Genomic DNA, 19,970 nt, shown 5'->3' with positions numbered 1-19,970 from the left:
TGTCATACCCTGCAATACCCTGAAATACCCCGCAATACTCTGCCATACCCCGCAATACTCTGCCATACCCCGCAATACTCTGCCATACCCCGCAATACTCTGCCAATACCCTGCAATACTCTGCCATACCCTGCAATACTCTACCATACCCTGCAATACCCCGCAATACTATGCCATACCCTGGAATACCCCGCAATACTCTGCCATACCCTGCAATACCCTGAAATACCCTGAAATATCCCGCAATACCCAGCCATACTCTGCAATACTCAGTGATACCCAGCCATACTCTGCCATACCCAGCCATGCTCTGCAATACCCCACAAAAATCTGCAATACTCTGCCATAACCCTGCCATACTCTGCCATACCCAGCCATACTCTGCAATACCCAGCCATACTCTGCAATACCCAGCCATACTCTGCAATACTCGGTGATACCCAGCCATACTCTGCCATACCCAGTCATACTCGGCGATACTCTGCAATACCCAGCCATGCTCAGCCGTACCCAGCCTCTGTATGTGGCCAGGCTGTGGAAGTCTCACACATGTGGTATCACCGTACTCAGGAATAGTAGGAGAATCTATTTCGGGGTGTCATTTTTGGTATATACATGTTATGTGTTAGAAATATTGTATAAATGGACAACTTTGTGTTAAAAAAAAAAAATGCGTTTTAACCACTTCCCGCCTTCCGTCATACGACGTCCTTGACTTTGTGCGGGGATATCTGAATGATGGGTGCAGCTACAGGCATCATTCAGATATCATCTTTTTCAGCCAGCGATTCCCTACACCATAAGAATGATCGTAGCGGCTGTTACACTGCTTGATCGTTCTTACGGGAGGCGAGAGGGGACGCCCCCCCTCCCGCCGCCCTCCGGTGCTTCTACCGACTCACCACTATGATCGAAGCCAGGATCTTTTTTTTTTTTTTTTTTTTTTTATTTCAGGAACAGCCTAGAGGTGAGATGTGGGGTCTTATTGACCCCATATCTCACTGTAAAGAGGACCTGTCATGCCATATTCCTATTACAAGGGATGTTTACATTCCTTGTAATAGGAATAAAAGTGATCAAAAAATTATTTTTTTGGAAAAAAGTGTCAAACTAAAATAAATAAAGTAAAATGAACAATAAAAAAAAATAAAAATTTTTTAAAGCGCCCCTGTCCGTGTGCTCGCATGCAGAAGCGAACGCATACGTAAGTTCCGCCCACATATGAATACGGTGTTCAAACCACACATGTGAGGTATCGCTGCGATCGGTAGAGCGAGAGCAATAATTTTGGCCCTAGACCTCCTCTGTAACTCAAAATTTGTAATCAGTAAAAAATTTTAAAGCATCGCCTATGGGGATTTTTAAGTGGTGAAGTTTGGCGCCATTCCACAAGCGTGTGCAATTTTGAAAGGTGACATGTTAGGTATCTATTAACTTGGCGTAACTTCATCTTTCATATTATGCAAAAACATTGGGCTAACCTTACTGTTTTGTTTTTTTTTAAAGCAAAAAACAGTTTTTTTTTCCAAAAAAAACGCGTTCCAAAAATTGCTGCGCAAATATCGTGCGAGATAAAAAGTTGCAATGACCGCTATTGTATTCTCTAGGGTCTTTGCTAAAAAAACATATATAATGTTTTGGGGTTCTATGTAATTTTCTAGCAAATAAATGATGATTTTTACATGTAGGAGAGAAATGTCAGAATTGGCCTGGGTGCTCCAGAACGCCTGAAGGTGCTCCCCTGCATGTTGGGCCTCTGTATGTGGCCACGCTGTGTAAAAGTCTCACACATGTGGTATCGCCATACTCGGGAGTAATAGCAGAATGTGTTTTGGGGTGTAATTTGTGGTATGCATATGCTGTGTGTGAGAAATAACCTGCTAATATGACAATTTTGTGAAAAAAAAAAAAAGAAAAAAAAAAACTTGATTTTGCAAAGAATTGTGGGAAAAAATGACAACTTCAAAAAACTCATCATGCATCTTTCTAAATACCTTGGAATGTCTTCTTTCCAAAAAGGGGTCATTTGGGGGTTATTTGTACTTTTCTGGCATGTTAGGGTCTCAAGAAATGAGAGGCCGTCAGTACTTCAGGTGTGATCAATTTTCAGATATTGGTACCATAGCTTGTGGACGCTATAACTTTCACAAAGACCAAATAATATACACTAATTTGGGTTATTTTTACCAAAGATATGTAGCGGTATAAATTTTGGCCAAAATATATGAAGAAAAATTACTAATTTTCAAAATTTCATAACAGAAACGAAGAAAAATTTATTTTTTTACAGATTTTTCTGTCTTTTTTCTTTTATAGCGCAAAAAATAAAGAACCCAGCGGTGATTAAATACCACCAAAAGAAAGCTCTATTTGTGTGAAAAAAAGGACAAAAAATTCATATAGATACAGTGTTGCATGACTGAGTAATTGTCATTCAAAATGTGAGAGCACCAAAAGCTGAAAATTGGTCTGGTTATTAAGGGGGTTTAAGTGCCCAGTGGTCAAGTGGTTAAGAAGCAGGACACAAGCATGAGGCTTTTATTTTATTTTTTGGTTGAATAATGATTTGATTTGTTATATTTTCTATATTTTTGGATGCATAAAATGCACTTTTTGGTTAAGTTCTATTGGTAGATAGCATGTGTAATTTTATTTGTTTTCTTTTTTTCATGCACAATAAAAACATTGTGGAGAATAATACTTGGCTATGTGTTTTACTTCAAATGACAGTTTGGGAGTAGGCAGTTACATCTTAAAAAATACAATGTAAAATTAACAAGGGACACCAACATAGTTGTATCTTTGATCTTAAAAACTACGGGATAATGGTGTTGTGGTAACTTGCACCAAAAAAAAAAAATAACAAGCAAACAAGCATAATAATATTATTCTTGATATCACTAGAAAAAAAAAGCCTTTGAAAATTCGTTTGCCATAACTCCATCAGTATCACAAGCAAAGCAGCTTCATTATTATTCCATTAAAGAAGAAGAGAATATGCGCTGCATTTTGAGATTTCATAATTTGCCACGTCACGAATGTTAATTCTCCATTACGAAAGCTAGTTTACAAGACTGACCGCTTCCGGCTCGTCCTTGCTTCTGAGCATGCGTGTTTGTACTTTGGACTTTTGTATGATGGACTTGTGTACACACGATAGGAAAACCCAACAACAAACCGTTGTCCGCGGAAAATTCATAATTCTGCCATCCAACATTTGTTGGTGGAAAGTCTGACAACAATAGTCTGATGGAACGTACAAACGGTCAAATTTTCGGCCAACAGTCTGTCATCACACAATTCCCGGTGGAAAATCTGATCGTGTTAACAAGGCTTTAGACTGGTCATTGCCAGAACATATAACCATATAAAGGCAAGACTCATAAATCCATGTTCATCCATGTCTTCTTTATTGAAGAGCCTGAAGAGGGCTGTTTAGCTCTGAGACTGGTAATTACCAATAGATAACCTTTCCACAGGGTTTTACAAACAAACCAGCCCATAAAAATAAATGCAGTAAAATAGTTTGCTTAGTAACAAACCCTAAAGGGTTAACCACTGCTAGAGGGAGACTGAAGCCTCCATCTACAGCCCTGATTTACCAGGTGGTTAATGAGCTAAACCTTGCCCTGCCAGGAATCAGGACATAATGAAAAAGTTTGTTCAGAACAGCAACAAAAAGGTAGAAATTTGCAACAGAATTACAATAATATTCTGCAATGTACACAAATTAAGGGAATTGAGTGTAGACATCATAAACATGCTTCTCCCCCTTTTTTTTTTTGGGTGAAAAACTGGAGAGCACATAGAAATATAAAAGGATATCCCACGTCTCAAAAGGCCATAGCTGGCTCCAGTAGTCATCCAAAGGTGACTCCTCTACCTTCTATGGAAATGCTGGTCATTTGAGGGGGTTGGCACAATGGCACAATAGTAAAGCAAACATGAGAAGCCACCAACAGGTTATTGCCATGTGTGAACAGATAAAGTATTAATTTGTGCACCTGTTATGGGAGGAGCTCAGGCTATGCATAGTGGCTGCAGGGAGCAAGGCACAACAATACCCAGCAATGCAGCATTCATTTGGATACAAAGCATTTTTCAAATTTAGCTCACCCAACCTCCATCATCCGACCGTAAACACCGGCACAGCGCAGGTGCACATGCATAGGGGAGACTCTGCCAACACCACCGCCCACTTTACATGGACCCAGCGGATACCAGACAAGGCTGTTAGCCATGATAAAAGCCGCCCTGAGGACCAGAAGCGGGGCTCCCTGGATTATGGGTCATTTATCGAGACACCAGTCTAATCCACACATGGACGGACAGCCAGCCATTTAGACCAGCCAGGTAGAGGAGCACACCTAGGTCCTGCGCATAGCAGGAAAAAAGAAGAACGCCGAGGCTGTAGGTGGGCTCAAATTTATATGAGTTAAGTCCTGGAGGCATGGGGGGGGCAGAGCCTATACCCAGCTGTGCTGACATGGAGCCATCAGGAAATAACAATTCATCAAACATAATAGGAGAGCAAGAAGAGGACAGATTACAGTAATCATCAAAACAACTTGGCACATTTTTCATTTACACTTTTGGATTCAATCATTTTCTAAGGATAAACTCTGACAAGCCATTGTAGCCATTTATCCCTTGGGCTTAAATAATAAAAAAACAAAACAACTTTTGGATAATTGTAGTCTCTCAAACAATACAAACAAGAATATTCACTAGCATTTAGTGAGTCATACTGCTCTGATATAAACCATTAAAACAGACCTTGGAGGTCTCTGTTATTTTTCATGTAACAACTCAACTTTACAAATATTTGGCAGGAAATACTGTTTGTTTTTATGAGGAATTTTAATTAGATCCTTATCTGAGATCTTTGACAATTATGCAAAAAGATCTCATTTAGATTCTTAAAAGTGTTTCTAGATCAAAAGGGTAAGACTTTTCTATGTAGCACTTCAAAACCTCCCCAGCAAACTTAGATAGTTTAGTCAATCTAGAGTGATGGCTTTTGAATATTAGAACAAGAGAAATATAGTTCTTTCAGATTGATTAATAAATTAACAATTACTTTTACTATAATTTCACATTTCACTATGACCATATGGTCAAACACTGTTTGAATAAGTATACTTTTTGTGGAAGAGATTTTCTTTATTTGAGCAGCAGCCAATTTTAATATTGTGAATATTTGATTAAAAAAATTCTGAAACTTTAGGGCAGCACAGTGACTTAGTGCAGATCTGGCCACTATCTACATGAAGTTTTAATATTCTCTCTGTGCTTGCGTGGGTTTCCTCTGACACTCCAAAGACATGCTGATAGGTTGATTGGTTGTTGTTTAAATTGGCCCTAGTATGTGTATGTGTGCATATATGCATCTAAAAAGGGACCTAAAGTACTGCATAAATTGTCTGCACTATATTTATGTCTGAATTAAATAAAACTATGGAGTCCTATTTGGACAAGATGTTATCTTAAAGTGGTTGTAAAGGCAGAAGGTTTTTTATGTTAATGTATTCTATGCATTAGGATGAAAAACCTTCTGTGTGCAGCGGCCCCCCCTCAGCCCCCCTAATATTTACCTGAGCCCATCTCGATCCAGCAATGTTGCACAAGAGGCTCGGCTGTCCGGGACTCCCTTTCCTCATTGCCTGAGACAACAGCAGGCGCCATTGGCCCCCACTACTGTCAATCAAAGTGAGTGAGCCAATGAGGAGGGGGGCAGGGCCAGGCCGCAGCTCCCTGTCTGAATGGACAGACAGAGAAGCAGCTCGGCTCAGGTATCCCCATAGCAAGGGCACTCGGCAGGAGGGAGGGGCCAGAAGCGCCGGTGAGGGACCCGAGAAGAGGATGATCTGGGCTGCTCTGTGCAAAACTACTACACAGAGCAGGTAAGTATGACATGTTTGTTATTTTTAAACAAAAAAAAATATTATACTTAAGTATCACTTTAAAGTATAACTAAACAAAACACTTTTTTTTCAATCTGGATAAAGTGAGTTGGAACATCTTTTTCTCTTTAAGCTACCTGATCATCAATATCGCAGAGAAAGAAAGTGATGGTAAATCCAAAATTTTGACTTGCAACCAAAATAGGAGTAGAGAGAAAAGTAGAGACACTTGCTCTTGTGAAAACTGTCTATTAGGGAATATCCTTTACATTTGAAAGATAATCTGTCACTACACTGCAAAATGAAAAAAGCATATGGCTTCAGGTATACTTTATAGTTAAGAGTTGTTAAACTAGTACAGCAAATTAACACTTGTACCTATTTTCTTTACAGTGAGAGAGCAATTAATATATCGTCTGGTATTTGACATGCTTAGATATTTTGTATACTCTCCCCTATTACATTAGGGGTAAGCAATTGCATGGTCTATACAGGATAAACCTAGGTAAAATTTAAGCTGCATAATGTGGTCTGGGTTTTTTTTTTTATGTTTGACCCATTTCAATATGCTGAGAATGAGACATGGCTAAGTGAAGCACTTCACCTCGTCTGGAAACTTAGGGATGTATTCATATAAAAAATTGTAAAGCTATTCTTCCTTCAAAACTGCATGTAAATTTGTTATGTGTAAAATAAAATAGCCTGTTAACATTTGTTTTTACCGGCATTCACACATAACAAATGAACATGCAGGTTCGCAGAACAAATAGCTCTGCAAAATATTTTTAACAGACCAGGTGAAGTACTTCAAATGGTTTTTCTTGCACTTAACCATGTCCCATTCTCAACATATCAATGTGAGCCAAAGAAAAAAAAGCTCAGATCCCATTATGCATCTTGGATGTTACCTACATTTTTTCTGTGTAGACTATGTTATTGTTTACCATAATATAATAGAAAAGGTTGAAAAATGTCATAAATACAACCCAGGGTAGAGTCATGAAAACGTAATGCTGAATAAGAAGCAGTTATAGATCTCCAGTTGTAACAGTTATGTAAAGCATATGTCAGGGCAAATAAGGAGCTTTTTGGGAGATGCAGTCTTTGGAGCATGCATACGTCAATAGGAACTGAGCTCCCAACAGCTGCAACTGCAAAACTTTTGCAAGCCTGGTGATGAAGTCACAGGGAGTATTACAATCTATTTCTTGCTATACGAGCAAGGTGAAAGAAGAAATAATGCTAGCTCTAATGCTTAACCATACATTATGTCTCAAACTATATTATCATTCATTGTCATAAATTGTTCCTCTCTTTTCATATGAGATTATTATTAATAAAATGATATTGTTTAAAAAAAATGTTATATATCTGTATATATATATATATATATATATATATATATATATATATATATACATATACATATATATATATATATATATATATATATACATATATATATATATACATATATATATATATATACATTGTTCTAGTGATTTGCAACTTAACGTTTATAACTTACCTATATCGCTTTATTCCTGAGACTGTAAGGAGAATGCTTGCCAGTCCTAGAAGACCAGCCACAACCCCAAACACGATAAGCCAAGACTGACTGGAATAACTGGTTACTGGAGCAATTGTAGGCGGTATATCAACAAACTCCAAAGTATTGTCATTTAACAGAAATGCACTGTTAATCCTGTTCCTTTCAAGCCTGTAAACACATTCACAAAAAATTCTGACTAAATGTTATATATCCTTTTCATATAACACAAACTCTCAATTAATAATACAATTGTACTTCTAGATAATATAAAATATATTTTTTAAAGCTCTCCTTTATTCATTTTATAAGTACATAAAACTTAACACGAGTGGGATATGAAAGCATTTCTTGCAATACTGAAATTCGTAAAATAAAATTTTCCATGTGAGTCTTATGGACTTGATGTAACCAAAATCGTAATCCTGTTGATAACTCCATATCAGAAAGGATACCACCGGTCAATACAAATTTAAAATTTGATGTCAGGGCTGAAAATTCTCATCCAATTACCTCTTTTTCTCCAGAAAAATGCATAAAATGGATAATGATGAGATTTTACAGGAATTCCAAACCCATCTAAATAAATTACTATAAATACCGATACTCTTCCCCTCTTGCAAGATAAAACCAAAACCTTCTTCTCAAACATAGCTTTCCATCAATACCATCCCATTATCGAACCAGGCAGATGCCGATATACTGTTGTTTTTTTGGAAATTATAAAAATCAATTATTTCCCTGCAATCTGGTAGGAAGCCTAGACTGGATATGTACCCAGTTCTACAAAAAAATCTCAGAAACTTCAGCTCTACACTATTCTTCAACCATAGTTAGAACCATAGTAGTGCTACCTAAGCCCAACACCAATCCAATGTGATATAAAAATATTAACGAAGCCTTCTGGTTTCCCACTCTACATCTCTCTCTTTCTTCTCTTACCCCCTCTCCACCCCCCATTTTTTTTTCCTCCCATTCCTCCACCAGCCTCCACTATGACCATGGGTAAAACAGAGCCTATACATCTCATTTCCATCAATGCGAAGGGGTGTAACACCCCAGAGAAACGCTCCATGGTACTCACTAATCTGAAACATATAAAAGCTCATGTTTGCTTCCTCCAGGAGACACACTTTCGTGCTGATAAACTACCAAAACTCCATGATCGCTCTTTCCCGACGACATACCAGGGGTGCTCTCCTGATTCTAAATCAAAGGGAGTTAGTATTTTGGGCCGCAGCTCAACCCGTGGTCGTTCAGGGATCAGTTGGGTGATGCAATGGGACAAGCTATTTTTGTGAAGGGGCCCATCGGAGGCTCTTTGGTCACCCTGGTAAACTTCTACCTCCCTAACTCAAATCAGATAACCTATTTGGAACCAGTTCTTGCCAAATTAGGTGATTTTGCGGAAGGTGCGGTGATCATTGTAGACATAGATTTGCTGCCCCCTATCCCTAAACAGTGGATGTGGAAGTTGAATGAATCATTGATTCAAACCCCCGAAAGACATTGAGGAGGTATCCAGGGAGCTTAGACACTTTTTTCTTCTAACATGAGCTCGGATAGTGCTCCAATGGTGGTATGGGAGGAGCATAAAAGCTATGTTAGGGGAACCCTGATTAAGATTGTGTCAGAAGGTATTATACATCGCTTTATAATGTTCCTCAGCCTATGTCCGATTCTGAGAAATCTTCAAAACAGAAGGCCATACATTCAGAGGTCAGGACTTCCCTGCCTCTCAGATGAGAACTTGGCCAAAGCCTCTTTAGAAGAGCCACTTCCGAAAGAGGAAGTGGCTGTAGAGATAGCACAAATGCAAACAGGCAAAGTTCCGGGCCTGGACGGGTACTCCCTATTACATTACAAGACCTTTGGGGATCTCTTGACTCCACACTTTCTTTTGGCATATAACACTGCAGGGAGGGGACTACCCCCCCTCCAGATGATACACTTCGTGCATATATCACAGTGATTCCAACAGAGGGAAAAGACCCACCACACTGCCCAAATTATCAGCCGATCTCTCTTTTAAATGTGGATCTTAATTTGACAGTGGGCGGGCAGCATGTGGTTGAATAAGGTATTGAAAAAAAATAAAAATTATATATATATATATATATATATATATATATATATATATATAAAAACTAAGATATTGGAAACCAGATTAAACATTAAACTCCTTCCTAGGACTGATTGTGCAAAGAGACCAGGTTGCATTTTTACCCAAAAGACAAGCTGGAGACAATATACATTGTATTATCCAGTTAATAATTTTTGCCTATGCATATACATTCAAGACTATGCTACTTTCACTAGATGTGAGGAAAGCCTTTAAAACATTTTATTGGGATTACCTCGCATTCACTTTTCAGAAATGGGACTTCTAAGATGAGTTTCTTAAGTTGATATCTGTTCTATATTCACAACCTGAAGAACATATCAGGTATAGTGGCTCCTCCTCAGACTATTTCCAGATTCAATGAGGCACTAGACAAGAATGCCATGCTTCGATTATATTTTTTGTTTTAGTACTTGAATCTTTATCAGTGGCTGTTGGAAGGCAACATGATTTAATATTGTAGTTCTGGAGTCTTTCTGGTTGATACAACCAAGTTGGAATAGAAACTTCAGAACTATGATATTAAACCATGTTGCCTTCCAACAGTGGCTATCAGATCTAATCCCAACATCTAGAGCAGGGGTCTCCAAAGTACAGCCGGTGGGCCACAACCGGCCCGCTAGGACGTTTCCTCCGGCCCGCAGCTAGAGCCATTAGACTCACTGCAGGGAAGGTCTCTGTTAGGGTTGCAGGGCTTGCTCTGCATACTGACAGGCAGCGAGGGCTGTGCAGCGCAAGTCCCGCAACTCGAGAAACCTGATGAAGTTCAGATTCATTCAGTGCAGACTGGCTGCACCTCCCGCCGTCTGCCCTTAGTTAAATTTAGTGCCCTTAGCGCTGTCATGTCACATACAGCGTGCCTGTGTAACTGCACTATAGCCAGCCCTTCAGAGGAGTACCACAGCGGTAATGTACACAGATCTACAGGGGAAATATAGGACGGTGCAGGGAGAAAGAAGTGTGCTCTGGTGGGGATGCAAGAGAAGGGGGGCGCTCTGATGGGGGACAAAAGTGTGCAGGGAGGGGGCTGTAATGGAGGACACACATGAGAAGGGGGGTTATGAGAGGGACACAATTGTTCAGGGGGTCTCTGATGGGGGCACAAGTGTGGGGGACTCTGATAGAGGACACAAGTGTGGGGGGCTCTAATGGGGACACATATTCAGGGGGGGTTATGATGGGGACACAATTGTTCAGGGGTCTCTGATGGGGGCACAAGTGTGGGGGGACTCTGATGGGGGCACAAGTGTGGGGGGACTCTGATGGGGGCACAAGTGTTTGGGGGAGACTCTGATGGGGGCACAAGTGTTTGGGTGAGACTCTGTTGGGGGCACAAGTGTTGGGGGGGCTCTGATGGGGGCACAAGTGTTTGAGGGAGACTCTGATGGGGGCACAAGTGTTTGGGGGAGACTCTGATGGGGGCAAAAGTGTTGGTGGGGTTCTGATGGGGACACATTCAGGTGGGATTAAGATGGGGACACAGTTGTTCAGGGAGTCTCTGGTGGGAACACAAATATGGGAGGGGGACTCTGATAGGGGACATAAGTGTTTGGGGGGCTCTGATGGGGACACATTCAGGGGGATTATGATTGGGACACAGTTGTTCAGGGAGTCTCTGGTGGGGACATAAATTTGGGAGGGGGACTCTGAAGGGACTCTGATAGGGGACACAAGGATGGGGGGCTCTGATGGGGATACAAGTGTGGGGGGGACTCTGATTGGGACATAAGTGTGGGGGGACTCTGATGTGGGTCACAAATGTGGGGGCTCTGATGGGGACACAAATGGGCAGGAGGGGATTTAATGGGTGTGGGGAGGTGGCTTTGAGGATAGCGTGTGGCAGGGTCTCTGATGAGGACACAAATTTGTTGGGGTGGCTGTAAATGGGGAAACAAATGTGCAGGCAGAGTCTGATGAAGACACAATTGTGTAAGCAGACTCTGATGGGGACACAGATTTATGGAGAGTCTCTGCTGGGGACAGAAATGGGCAGGAAGTCTCTGATGGGGACACAGATGTACTGTATGGGGAAATTCTAATGCCCCGTACACACGGCCGGATTTTCCGACGGAAAATGTTCGATGGGAGCTTGTTGTCGGAAATTCCGACCGTGTGTAGACTCCATCGGACATTTTCTATCGGAATTTCCATCATACAAAATTTGAGATCTGGATCTCAAATTTTCTGACAACAAAATCCATTCTCGTAAATTCCGATCGTGTGTACACAATTCTGACGCACAAAGTTCCACGCATGCTCGGAATCAAGGAGAAGAGCCTCACTGGCTATTGAACTTCATTTTCCTCGGCTCGTCGTACGTGTTGTACGTCACCGCGCTCTTGACGTTCGGAATTTCCAACAAGATTTGTGTGACCGTGTGTATGCAAGACAAGTTTGAGCCAACATCTGTCTGAAAAAATCCATGGATTTTGTTGTCGGAATGTCTGATCTTGTATGTACGTGGCATAAGTGTTTAGCCCTGGTACACGAGCCTCTGATGGCAGCCTTTAAAATTCTATTCTATTTCATTGCTAAGGATTCATTTCTAAACTTTTTTTTGGCCCGCAAATATCTGTGAAATATATGATGCAGCCCTCAAAGTAAAAAGTTTGGAGACCCCTAATCTAGAGCATAGAAATAGCAGACCAAAAAGTGCTATACTTTGCATACAGTCATTTGCTACGTCTCTCCCATCTTCATACCTCACTGCCCAGTGTTTCTCCACTGTTTCAGCATCTGTGGGTGTGTCAGCTTTATGGGTAGACAAGGCAAAGCCTAAAGCAATGAATATCTCGCTGGACACGCACACCCTCCTGAAAACTCAAATTTACTAAATTCACAATGAGCAATTTCTGACTCTCAGATAAGTTTCTACTGGCCCCATTGATCTTTTTAGCTATCTGTAAGGGGGCAATTCTTCCCAATGACCACCAATAAAAGGAAAATTCTTCCCACTGACCGTCACACTAATGTATCATGAGTTAGTAGCTATAGTAATTTTTAGCAGGGGTTCCTTGAGACTGGGAAGTTATTTCAAGGGTTCCTATATGTTGAAAAAAGGCTGATCTAAACTATTAAAATAACTTATCTTTCAAAGCTAAATATATTTCATGAAGGTTTTCACATTTCTAAGTCATAGTCTAAAAATCTAGCAATGCAAAACCCTCACATTTACATGGGAGTCAATGAGGCCCAGACTAGCTAATCAAATCCTTTACAGACACAACGTTTCCAGAAGGCTAGGAGTACGCAACATAGCCAAATATTATGACAATAAACCCTAAAAGGAATCTGCGCTATTACAACCTCAAAATATTGTATTAAAATCAAATAAAAAAGTCCACAAATAAAGTCCATAAGTAAACGTAGTACTAGAACATGGTTTTCCTCTGATGGGACTTTGTAAGGCAACAGTCTACAAACAATGTATCAAAAACATGTATAATTTATTGAATATCAAAAATAAAGAACATAAAAAAAACATATAAATACTGAATTAGAACTGAAGGATGCTACAAAAAAGGTGAGGACAATAGCAATGTGCTTGTGAGGAGACAATGGTAAACATAAAACACCACATCAACTATACAGACTGAAGTCTAACCCACACGGGTCCGACGCGTTTCGAGGTTTACAATTTGGTTGAGACCTCTTCTTCAGGGGCTGGTGGTAAGATGAGTGGTTATCTATACATTTCCAAAGAAAACAAAACATCTTAGAACAAAGGGGGAAAGAGGGGAGAGAGGGGGGGGATATTGGGAGGGATTTGGATCAGAGGCAAAAGGAAAAAGTTTAAATCTCACATAGGGTATTGGGACTTGCATCTAATGTGTGTGGTAATTATATAGCAGGGGCATCAAACTATGGGGTGCTTACCTATGAACTCATACAGGATGGAGAATCCTCATGGCGTGAGTGGGAAGAAATCACATAAGAGTCTAGCAGTAAAATAGGGAATTATGTTGTAACGCTACTTGTAATCAGATCTCACCACAACAAGAGGGGAAGCACAGCGGTTGAACACATCCGCATGCAATCACTAAAAAGAAAAAAACACAAAAGAACACAGGGAATGTTATGTGATTAACTAAAATCACATTAAAAACTCCATGCAAAAAGCTGCTGCCAATGATCTCACAGCAGATGCAAACCACACTGCAGTATGGGCGGATATGCATCTGCTGGTATAAGTCACCTGCACTGGTGAGGATAGGGTGCAAGTGTGATGATAAAAATGAAATGGTTACCTTGGGTAGTGGTGTAGCAGGACGACCTGTCCGACGCCTGTGTAGGCATGAGACTGGCCGTCAAGACAAGGGATTTATGTAGTGCCATTCATTACTGGTGATATCAACAACAGCTGACATACAAGTCAGCGTCATAGGCGGTGGGAGGGGTCGCCCTCCGAGTCCTCGGCGCGCAGGCCCGCCCCCCTTGATCCCACACACGAATCAGAGTGCAGGGGTAGGGAACCTCCAACTCTGACAGCAGTGACCCGTGCTGGGAGGGAACCGGCGTCTGCATCGGGGACCTGCGGCGCATGGTCGCCCTGGTGCCAGAACAGGACAATGTCACGGCCCAGAGCGATCCTGAGAACAGGAGGCCCTCCAGCGCAGCATCAGTCCAGGGGCCCAACCCACAGCAGCACATAACAACTGCACCCAGGACTCTAGAAAAAGGAGAAGGGATATGCATAAAAATTCACAAAGGCAGACTGGTGATTGGGGGGAGAGACATGGGGAGAAAAACAGCAAATAGATATGATATTACCAGTAACCATATGGAGGCCATATATACAATACCGATTTAGCTGTAACACACAGAGGCAAAAAAACACAACAAATCATATCACAATCATAATATGCACATATAATTTGACTGAAAAATCAAAAATAAATCCTATTATATTATACTAGCTCGCATTATTAAGTTCGAATACGACCAGCTTGCCACTTTCACCAGAAATTCAAATGAAATGATCGATTAGTGGTTTATGATTAACCAGGACAAGTGAATATAGTTCAGAGCATGGTTACTGGGGATTTCTTCAAAAACTCAAAAATGAATATAAATCCTGCCTTGTTGGCTTGCATGGTTATAAGGTCTGGTGATGACCAGCCTACCACTTTTACTAAAAATCCATAACGGAAGTTTTTAGATGGTAATTTTTCTGAGAAAACGCGCGGATATGACTGGAAAACATAATTTGCAGGATTCTTACCAAAACCGAGGTATGTTTAGCTCCGGGGGATCCCATTCGGGGCCCCCTGAGGCAAAACCCTCTAGGAAGGGTCGAAAGGAAATAGCGTCATTCAAGCCAGGATGCTTGGTAGCCTGCAGACGATAAATCCACTTCTGTTCTTTCTGAAGCAGGATTTTTTTCCAATCCCCACCACGTAGTCCTGGATGGACACAATCCGAAATCAAAAAAGACGGTTTGGGGAATTTTCCTGCATGGAACCCCGAGACATGTCTTCCCAGCGGTAAGCTGGGGTTGCAGGATTTCATAGAGGCTATGTGGCGGTATGCCCACCGCCAGAACTCCTGGCTGGTTTTGCCCACATAGTAGAGTAGCATGCACAATCGTAGATCAGTAGGTATACAACACCCACTGTCTTGCAATTTGCAAAATGCTTTGGAGCGTACTTATGACCATTTGGTAATTTGATGTTGGACTTGGTATACATGTACTGGCAGTACGGGCATCCGCCACACCGAAAAGTGCCCGGGCGTTTGCAAGAATCACGTTTGCCCACACCCCCCCAAGAATTCACTAGATACTAGATTGTCTCTGATGGATCTGGCTCGCTTGAAAGTGAAGGAGGGCTTATCCTGCAGAAAGGGGACAATTTTGGGATCTAGTTTGAGAACATGCCAATATATTTCAACAATGTTCTTAACAATCTTGTGTTGATTGGAAAACCTAGTTATTATTCGAATTGGATTGGTTTTATTGCTCTTGGATTCTGAGTTAAAGATTAATGTATGTCTAGGTTTTAAGCATGCCCGTCTAAAGGCTCTCTTTAGACATTTATTAGAATACCCACGTGTCAAGAGTCTCTCTTTAAGCTTGTCGGCCTCTCTTTTAAATACAGTATCATTAGTGCAATTTCTCCTGACCCATAGATACTGACTTTAAGGAATCGAACGGATCAGTGGTTGGGAGTGAAAGCTGGTAGCGTGTAGCATGGAGTTCCCCGATGTCGGTTTCTGATAAAGAGCGCTAGTTAATGAACCGTCCTGTTGTTTATGGATGGTCACATCCAGGAAAGTAATCTCCTGTTCATGAACTGTCATAGTAAAAGTGAGATTGAATGGATTGGTGTTTAATTCCTGCACAAAAGTTTGAAGGTTGTCCAAAGCGGCGTCCCAGACTAACAAAATATCGTCTATATACCGACGCCACATCACCACATTGGTCATGTAGGAGCGTGTGGATACAGACTGTTTCAACCAGCTTTCCCATTCCCCCAAGTACAGGTTCGCGTAAGATGGGGCACAGGATGTCCCCATGGCGACTCCCTGTACCTGGAGGAAAAAGTCGCCATTGAATGTAAAATAATTGTGGTATAAGATGAAATCTAGAGCATCAATCAGAAAATGTCTTTTGTCATCACCCAAACATGCATCGCGTAACAACACATGCCGAATACAGGCCAGTCCTCTATCGTGGGGTATCGAGCTATACAGTGCTTCAACATCCAGGGCCACCAAAAAGGATTTTGGTGGGACCTGGATGTTGTCTATGATCTGCAGAAGATGCATTGTGTCTTTAACATAGCTGGGTATATTTAGCACGTATGGTCGCAGATATCCATCTATGTATTGGCTCAATTTCTCATTAAGGGAACCGTTGCCAGAAATTATTGGCCGGCCTGATGGTTTAAGTATGTCTGTATGCAATTTTGGTAAAGCATAAAAAGTTGGAGTGCGGGGTAGGGTGGTTCTGACAAAGTCATAGTCCGATTTGGTAAGCACATTAGCAGCATATGATTCATCCAAGAGTCGGTAGAATTCCTTGTTGAATTTTTCAATCTTGTTAGATGAAATCTTACAGTACCATTGTTGATTGGACAATATTTTGTTGCAAATCGCAACATACTAGTCATTGTCCAATATAACAATGTTTCCCCCCTTATCTGAAGGTTTTATAATGATGGAGGGATTAGAGGCCAATGTTTTTAGAGCTTCACGTTCTTTTGGGATAAGATTGTGTTGTTGCTTGGAAGTGATGTTTATTTTACGAATTTCATTACATGTCAATCGGACAAAAGCCAGCACATTAGAGTTCGTTTGTAGTGCGGGAAATTTATCCAATTTTTTCTTAAAGGTTTTGACAGGGGGTTGAGGAAGATCAGACTGATCAAAACGGCCGAGCAATTGCTCAAGGTCGATTTGGTCAATCAAGTCTGGGGGTTCATTGTCATCCAACCGTGATATTAAATTATCTAGTTCCTGAAGTTCTTGGGATTTAAAGTTGGGTTGTTTGGGTGTCTCTTTGCAATATAGTTGTTTCAAGATAAGCTTGCGCGCAAACAATTGAATATCCTTTGTCACTTCAAACTTATCTAGATCTTGGTCAGGACAAAAGCTTAGACCAGGAGCCAAGACGGAGAGCTCTGCCTCGTTTAGAGTGTAGGAGGAAAGATTTACCACATTGAGATTGTGTTTGTTCTCTACTGAGGGTAGTGTTGTATGGGGGTCAGAATCTTTAAATTGTGGAGTCGTCGGTTGGAATGACTAAAAAACTATCCTGGGCTATTCTGGGTGGTTGGATCCCACTACCTGTATGTTCTAATTGAAGAGTATTAGTCTCCAAAGACGTAGATGGAGCATGACCAACACTGCCTGTTTTACCTGTCATCGCGTGAGGACTGGGGAGATCGATCGTTGTACGAGAATCGGTAATGCGTTTTTTGGGATTCTTTTCATGTGACCCATTTCCCTGAGAGTTCCTTTTAGTCTTTCGGGATGATTTCTGTTTAAACTATGGTAACATCATACAATATCCCCCCCCCTTTCTCCCCCCCTTTTTTTTCCCCTCCCCCCTCCCTCTCTCCCCTCTTTCCCCCTTCCTCCCTTTTACTTTACACTTACGGATTGGAATCTTCCAGAGTGTCCTTCTTTGTGCCCTAGGTGATATCATACACTACCTACAACAGCTGATGTCGGTGGTGTCAATTTGCGTATGGTAGGACGCCCTTTGTGTCCTGCTGTGGGCTGCATGTCCGTGCCGTGTCCTTGGCATTAGCGCTGGCCTACGGGTCGTTTCCCCATCAGCAAACTAATTGTGCCCATTTCTGTTTTTAAAGTTGGATGCTTTCAAATTGTGGGCTCAAGAGTCAAATGGTGAGCATACCACTCAATCATGTCTAAACAATTTTGATCTTTATGCTTCACAAATGTATGATGTTACCATACCATGAATTTGTTCTAAGATGTTTTGTTTACTTTGGAAATGTATAGATAACCACTCATCTTACCACCACTTCCCTGAAGAAGAGGTCTCAACCAAATTGTAAACCTCGAAACGCGTCGGGCCCGTGTTGGTTAGACTTCAGTCTGTATAGTTGATGTGGTGTTTTATGTTTACCATTGTCTCCTCACAAGCACATTGCTATTGTCCTCACCTTTTTTGTAGCATCCTTCAGTTCTAATTCAGTATTTATATGTTTTTTGTTATGTTCTTTATTTTTGATATTCAATAAATTATACATGTTTTTGATACATTGTTTGAAGACTGTTGCCTTACAAAGTCCCATCAGAGGAAAACCATGTTCTAGTATATATAGTCTTATAGGGATGTGGGCAATCTGTCTTCTTCCACAAGGCCATCGTCACTATCCTCATTCACATATTCTTGGGTAGTAGATACCCCTTCTTCGCTTCTTTGTGACGATAACCTTCTGGAAATTATATATATATACTTTTTGATGCTGTTTTTTGATACAAGAATTCAATCAGTGTTATCAATTCATTATGACCAATTATACCAGTTCAAATTGGGGCTCGACTATGTCGGGATTGTATAGGAATTTTGCACAGAAGGAAAAGAGAGACACAGAGTTGTCATCAGTGTTCCTTAGTCTCAGAAAGGTACTTGAGAAAAAAAATCTTCTTACCATTGGCACATCCACTCCTTTAAACAATATATTAGGAATGAAATGAACCCCTTTGGGTTACGCATCCAAATTTTTCCTACCCTGGATGACATGAGTACCAGCTTTAAAACTGAGTGGGAAAAAAATCTTTCGAAATACTCCAAGGGTATGATGTCACTCTTAATAGATGAATATCAACGAAAGTTGATTGATATAGAAAAGGAGTTGGAACCTTTAAACAAGCAACTTCTTTGCTTTAAAGATCATGTATTATATGATCAATATGACAAGGACCTTAACGAGTACTTGGAATACTATAACAGGGAAATTTTGATAAAAAAGGACAAAAAATTTCATAGAGATAAAACTGCCTTTCAGGAATCTAGGGTGTATAATTGGAAAAATGCGACAACAAATAGAAACAAAAATTGATATGCCAAAAATGCAGATGTTATGTCCGAGGCTTCATCCATGTCTTCTGTTTCATCCAAAGGATCGTTTAGACAGAAATCATCCCGAAAGACTAAAAGGAACTCTCAGGGAAATGGGTCACATGAAAAGAATCCCAAAAAACGCATTACCGATTCTCGTACAATGATCGATCTCCCCAGTCCTCGCGCGATGACAGGTAAAACAGGCAGTGTTGGTCATGCTCCATCTACGTCTTTGGAGACTAATACTCTTCAATTGGTACATACAGGTAGTGGGATTCAACCACCCAGAATAGCCCAGGATAGTTTTTTAGTCATTCCAACCGACGACTCCACAATTTAAACCATTCTGACCCCCATACAACACTACCCTCAGTAGAGAGCAAACACAATCTCAATGTGGTAAATCTTTTCTCCTACACTCTAAACGAGGCAGAGCTCTCCATCTTGGCTCGTGGTCTAAGCTTTTGTCCTGACCAAGATCTAGATAAGTTTAAAGTGAGAAAGGATATTCAATTGTTTGCGTGCAAGCTTATCTTGAAACAACTATATTGCAAAGAGACACCCAAACAACCCAACTTTAAATCACAAGAACTTCAGGCACTAGATAATTTAATATCATTGTCGGATGACAATGAACCCCCAGACTTGATTGACCAAATCGACCTTGAGCAATTGCTCGGCCGTTTTGATCAGTCTGATCTTCCTCAACCCCCTGTCAAAACCTTTAAGAAAAAAATCGGATAAATTTCCCGCACTACAAACGAACTCTAATGTGCTGGCTTTTGTCCGATTGACATGCAATGAAATTTGTAAAATAAACATCACTTCCAAGCAACACAATCTTACCCCAAAAGAACGTGA

At 40.8% G+C, this 19,970-nt stretch overlaps 1 protein-coding gene across 1 annotated transcript in view; it reads right to left on the bottom strand.

Moving 5' to 3' along the window:
* The window catches only part of CLTRN (collectrin, amino acid transport regulator), a 102,936-nt gene that overhangs the window by 22,500 nt on the left and 60,466 nt on the right, over positions 1-19,970 (bottom strand). The window contains exon 5 of the mRNA XM_073616937.1: positions 7,432-7,623. Coding sequence (XP_073473038.1) covers positions 7,432-7,623 — 192 coding nt within the window. The remainder of the gene's footprint in view (positions 1-7,431; positions 7,624-19,970) is intronic.

This window comes from Aquarana catesbeiana, linkage group LG02 (genome assembly GCF_042186555.1).
Source record: "Aquarana catesbeiana isolate 2022-GZ linkage group LG02, ASM4218655v1, whole genome shotgun sequence".
NCBI lineage: Eukaryota > Metazoa > Chordata > Amphibia > Anura > Ranidae > Aquarana > Aquarana catesbeiana.
Note: the sequence above shows the minus strand (reverse complement) of the source record. Positions and strands in the feature narration are given on the sequence as shown.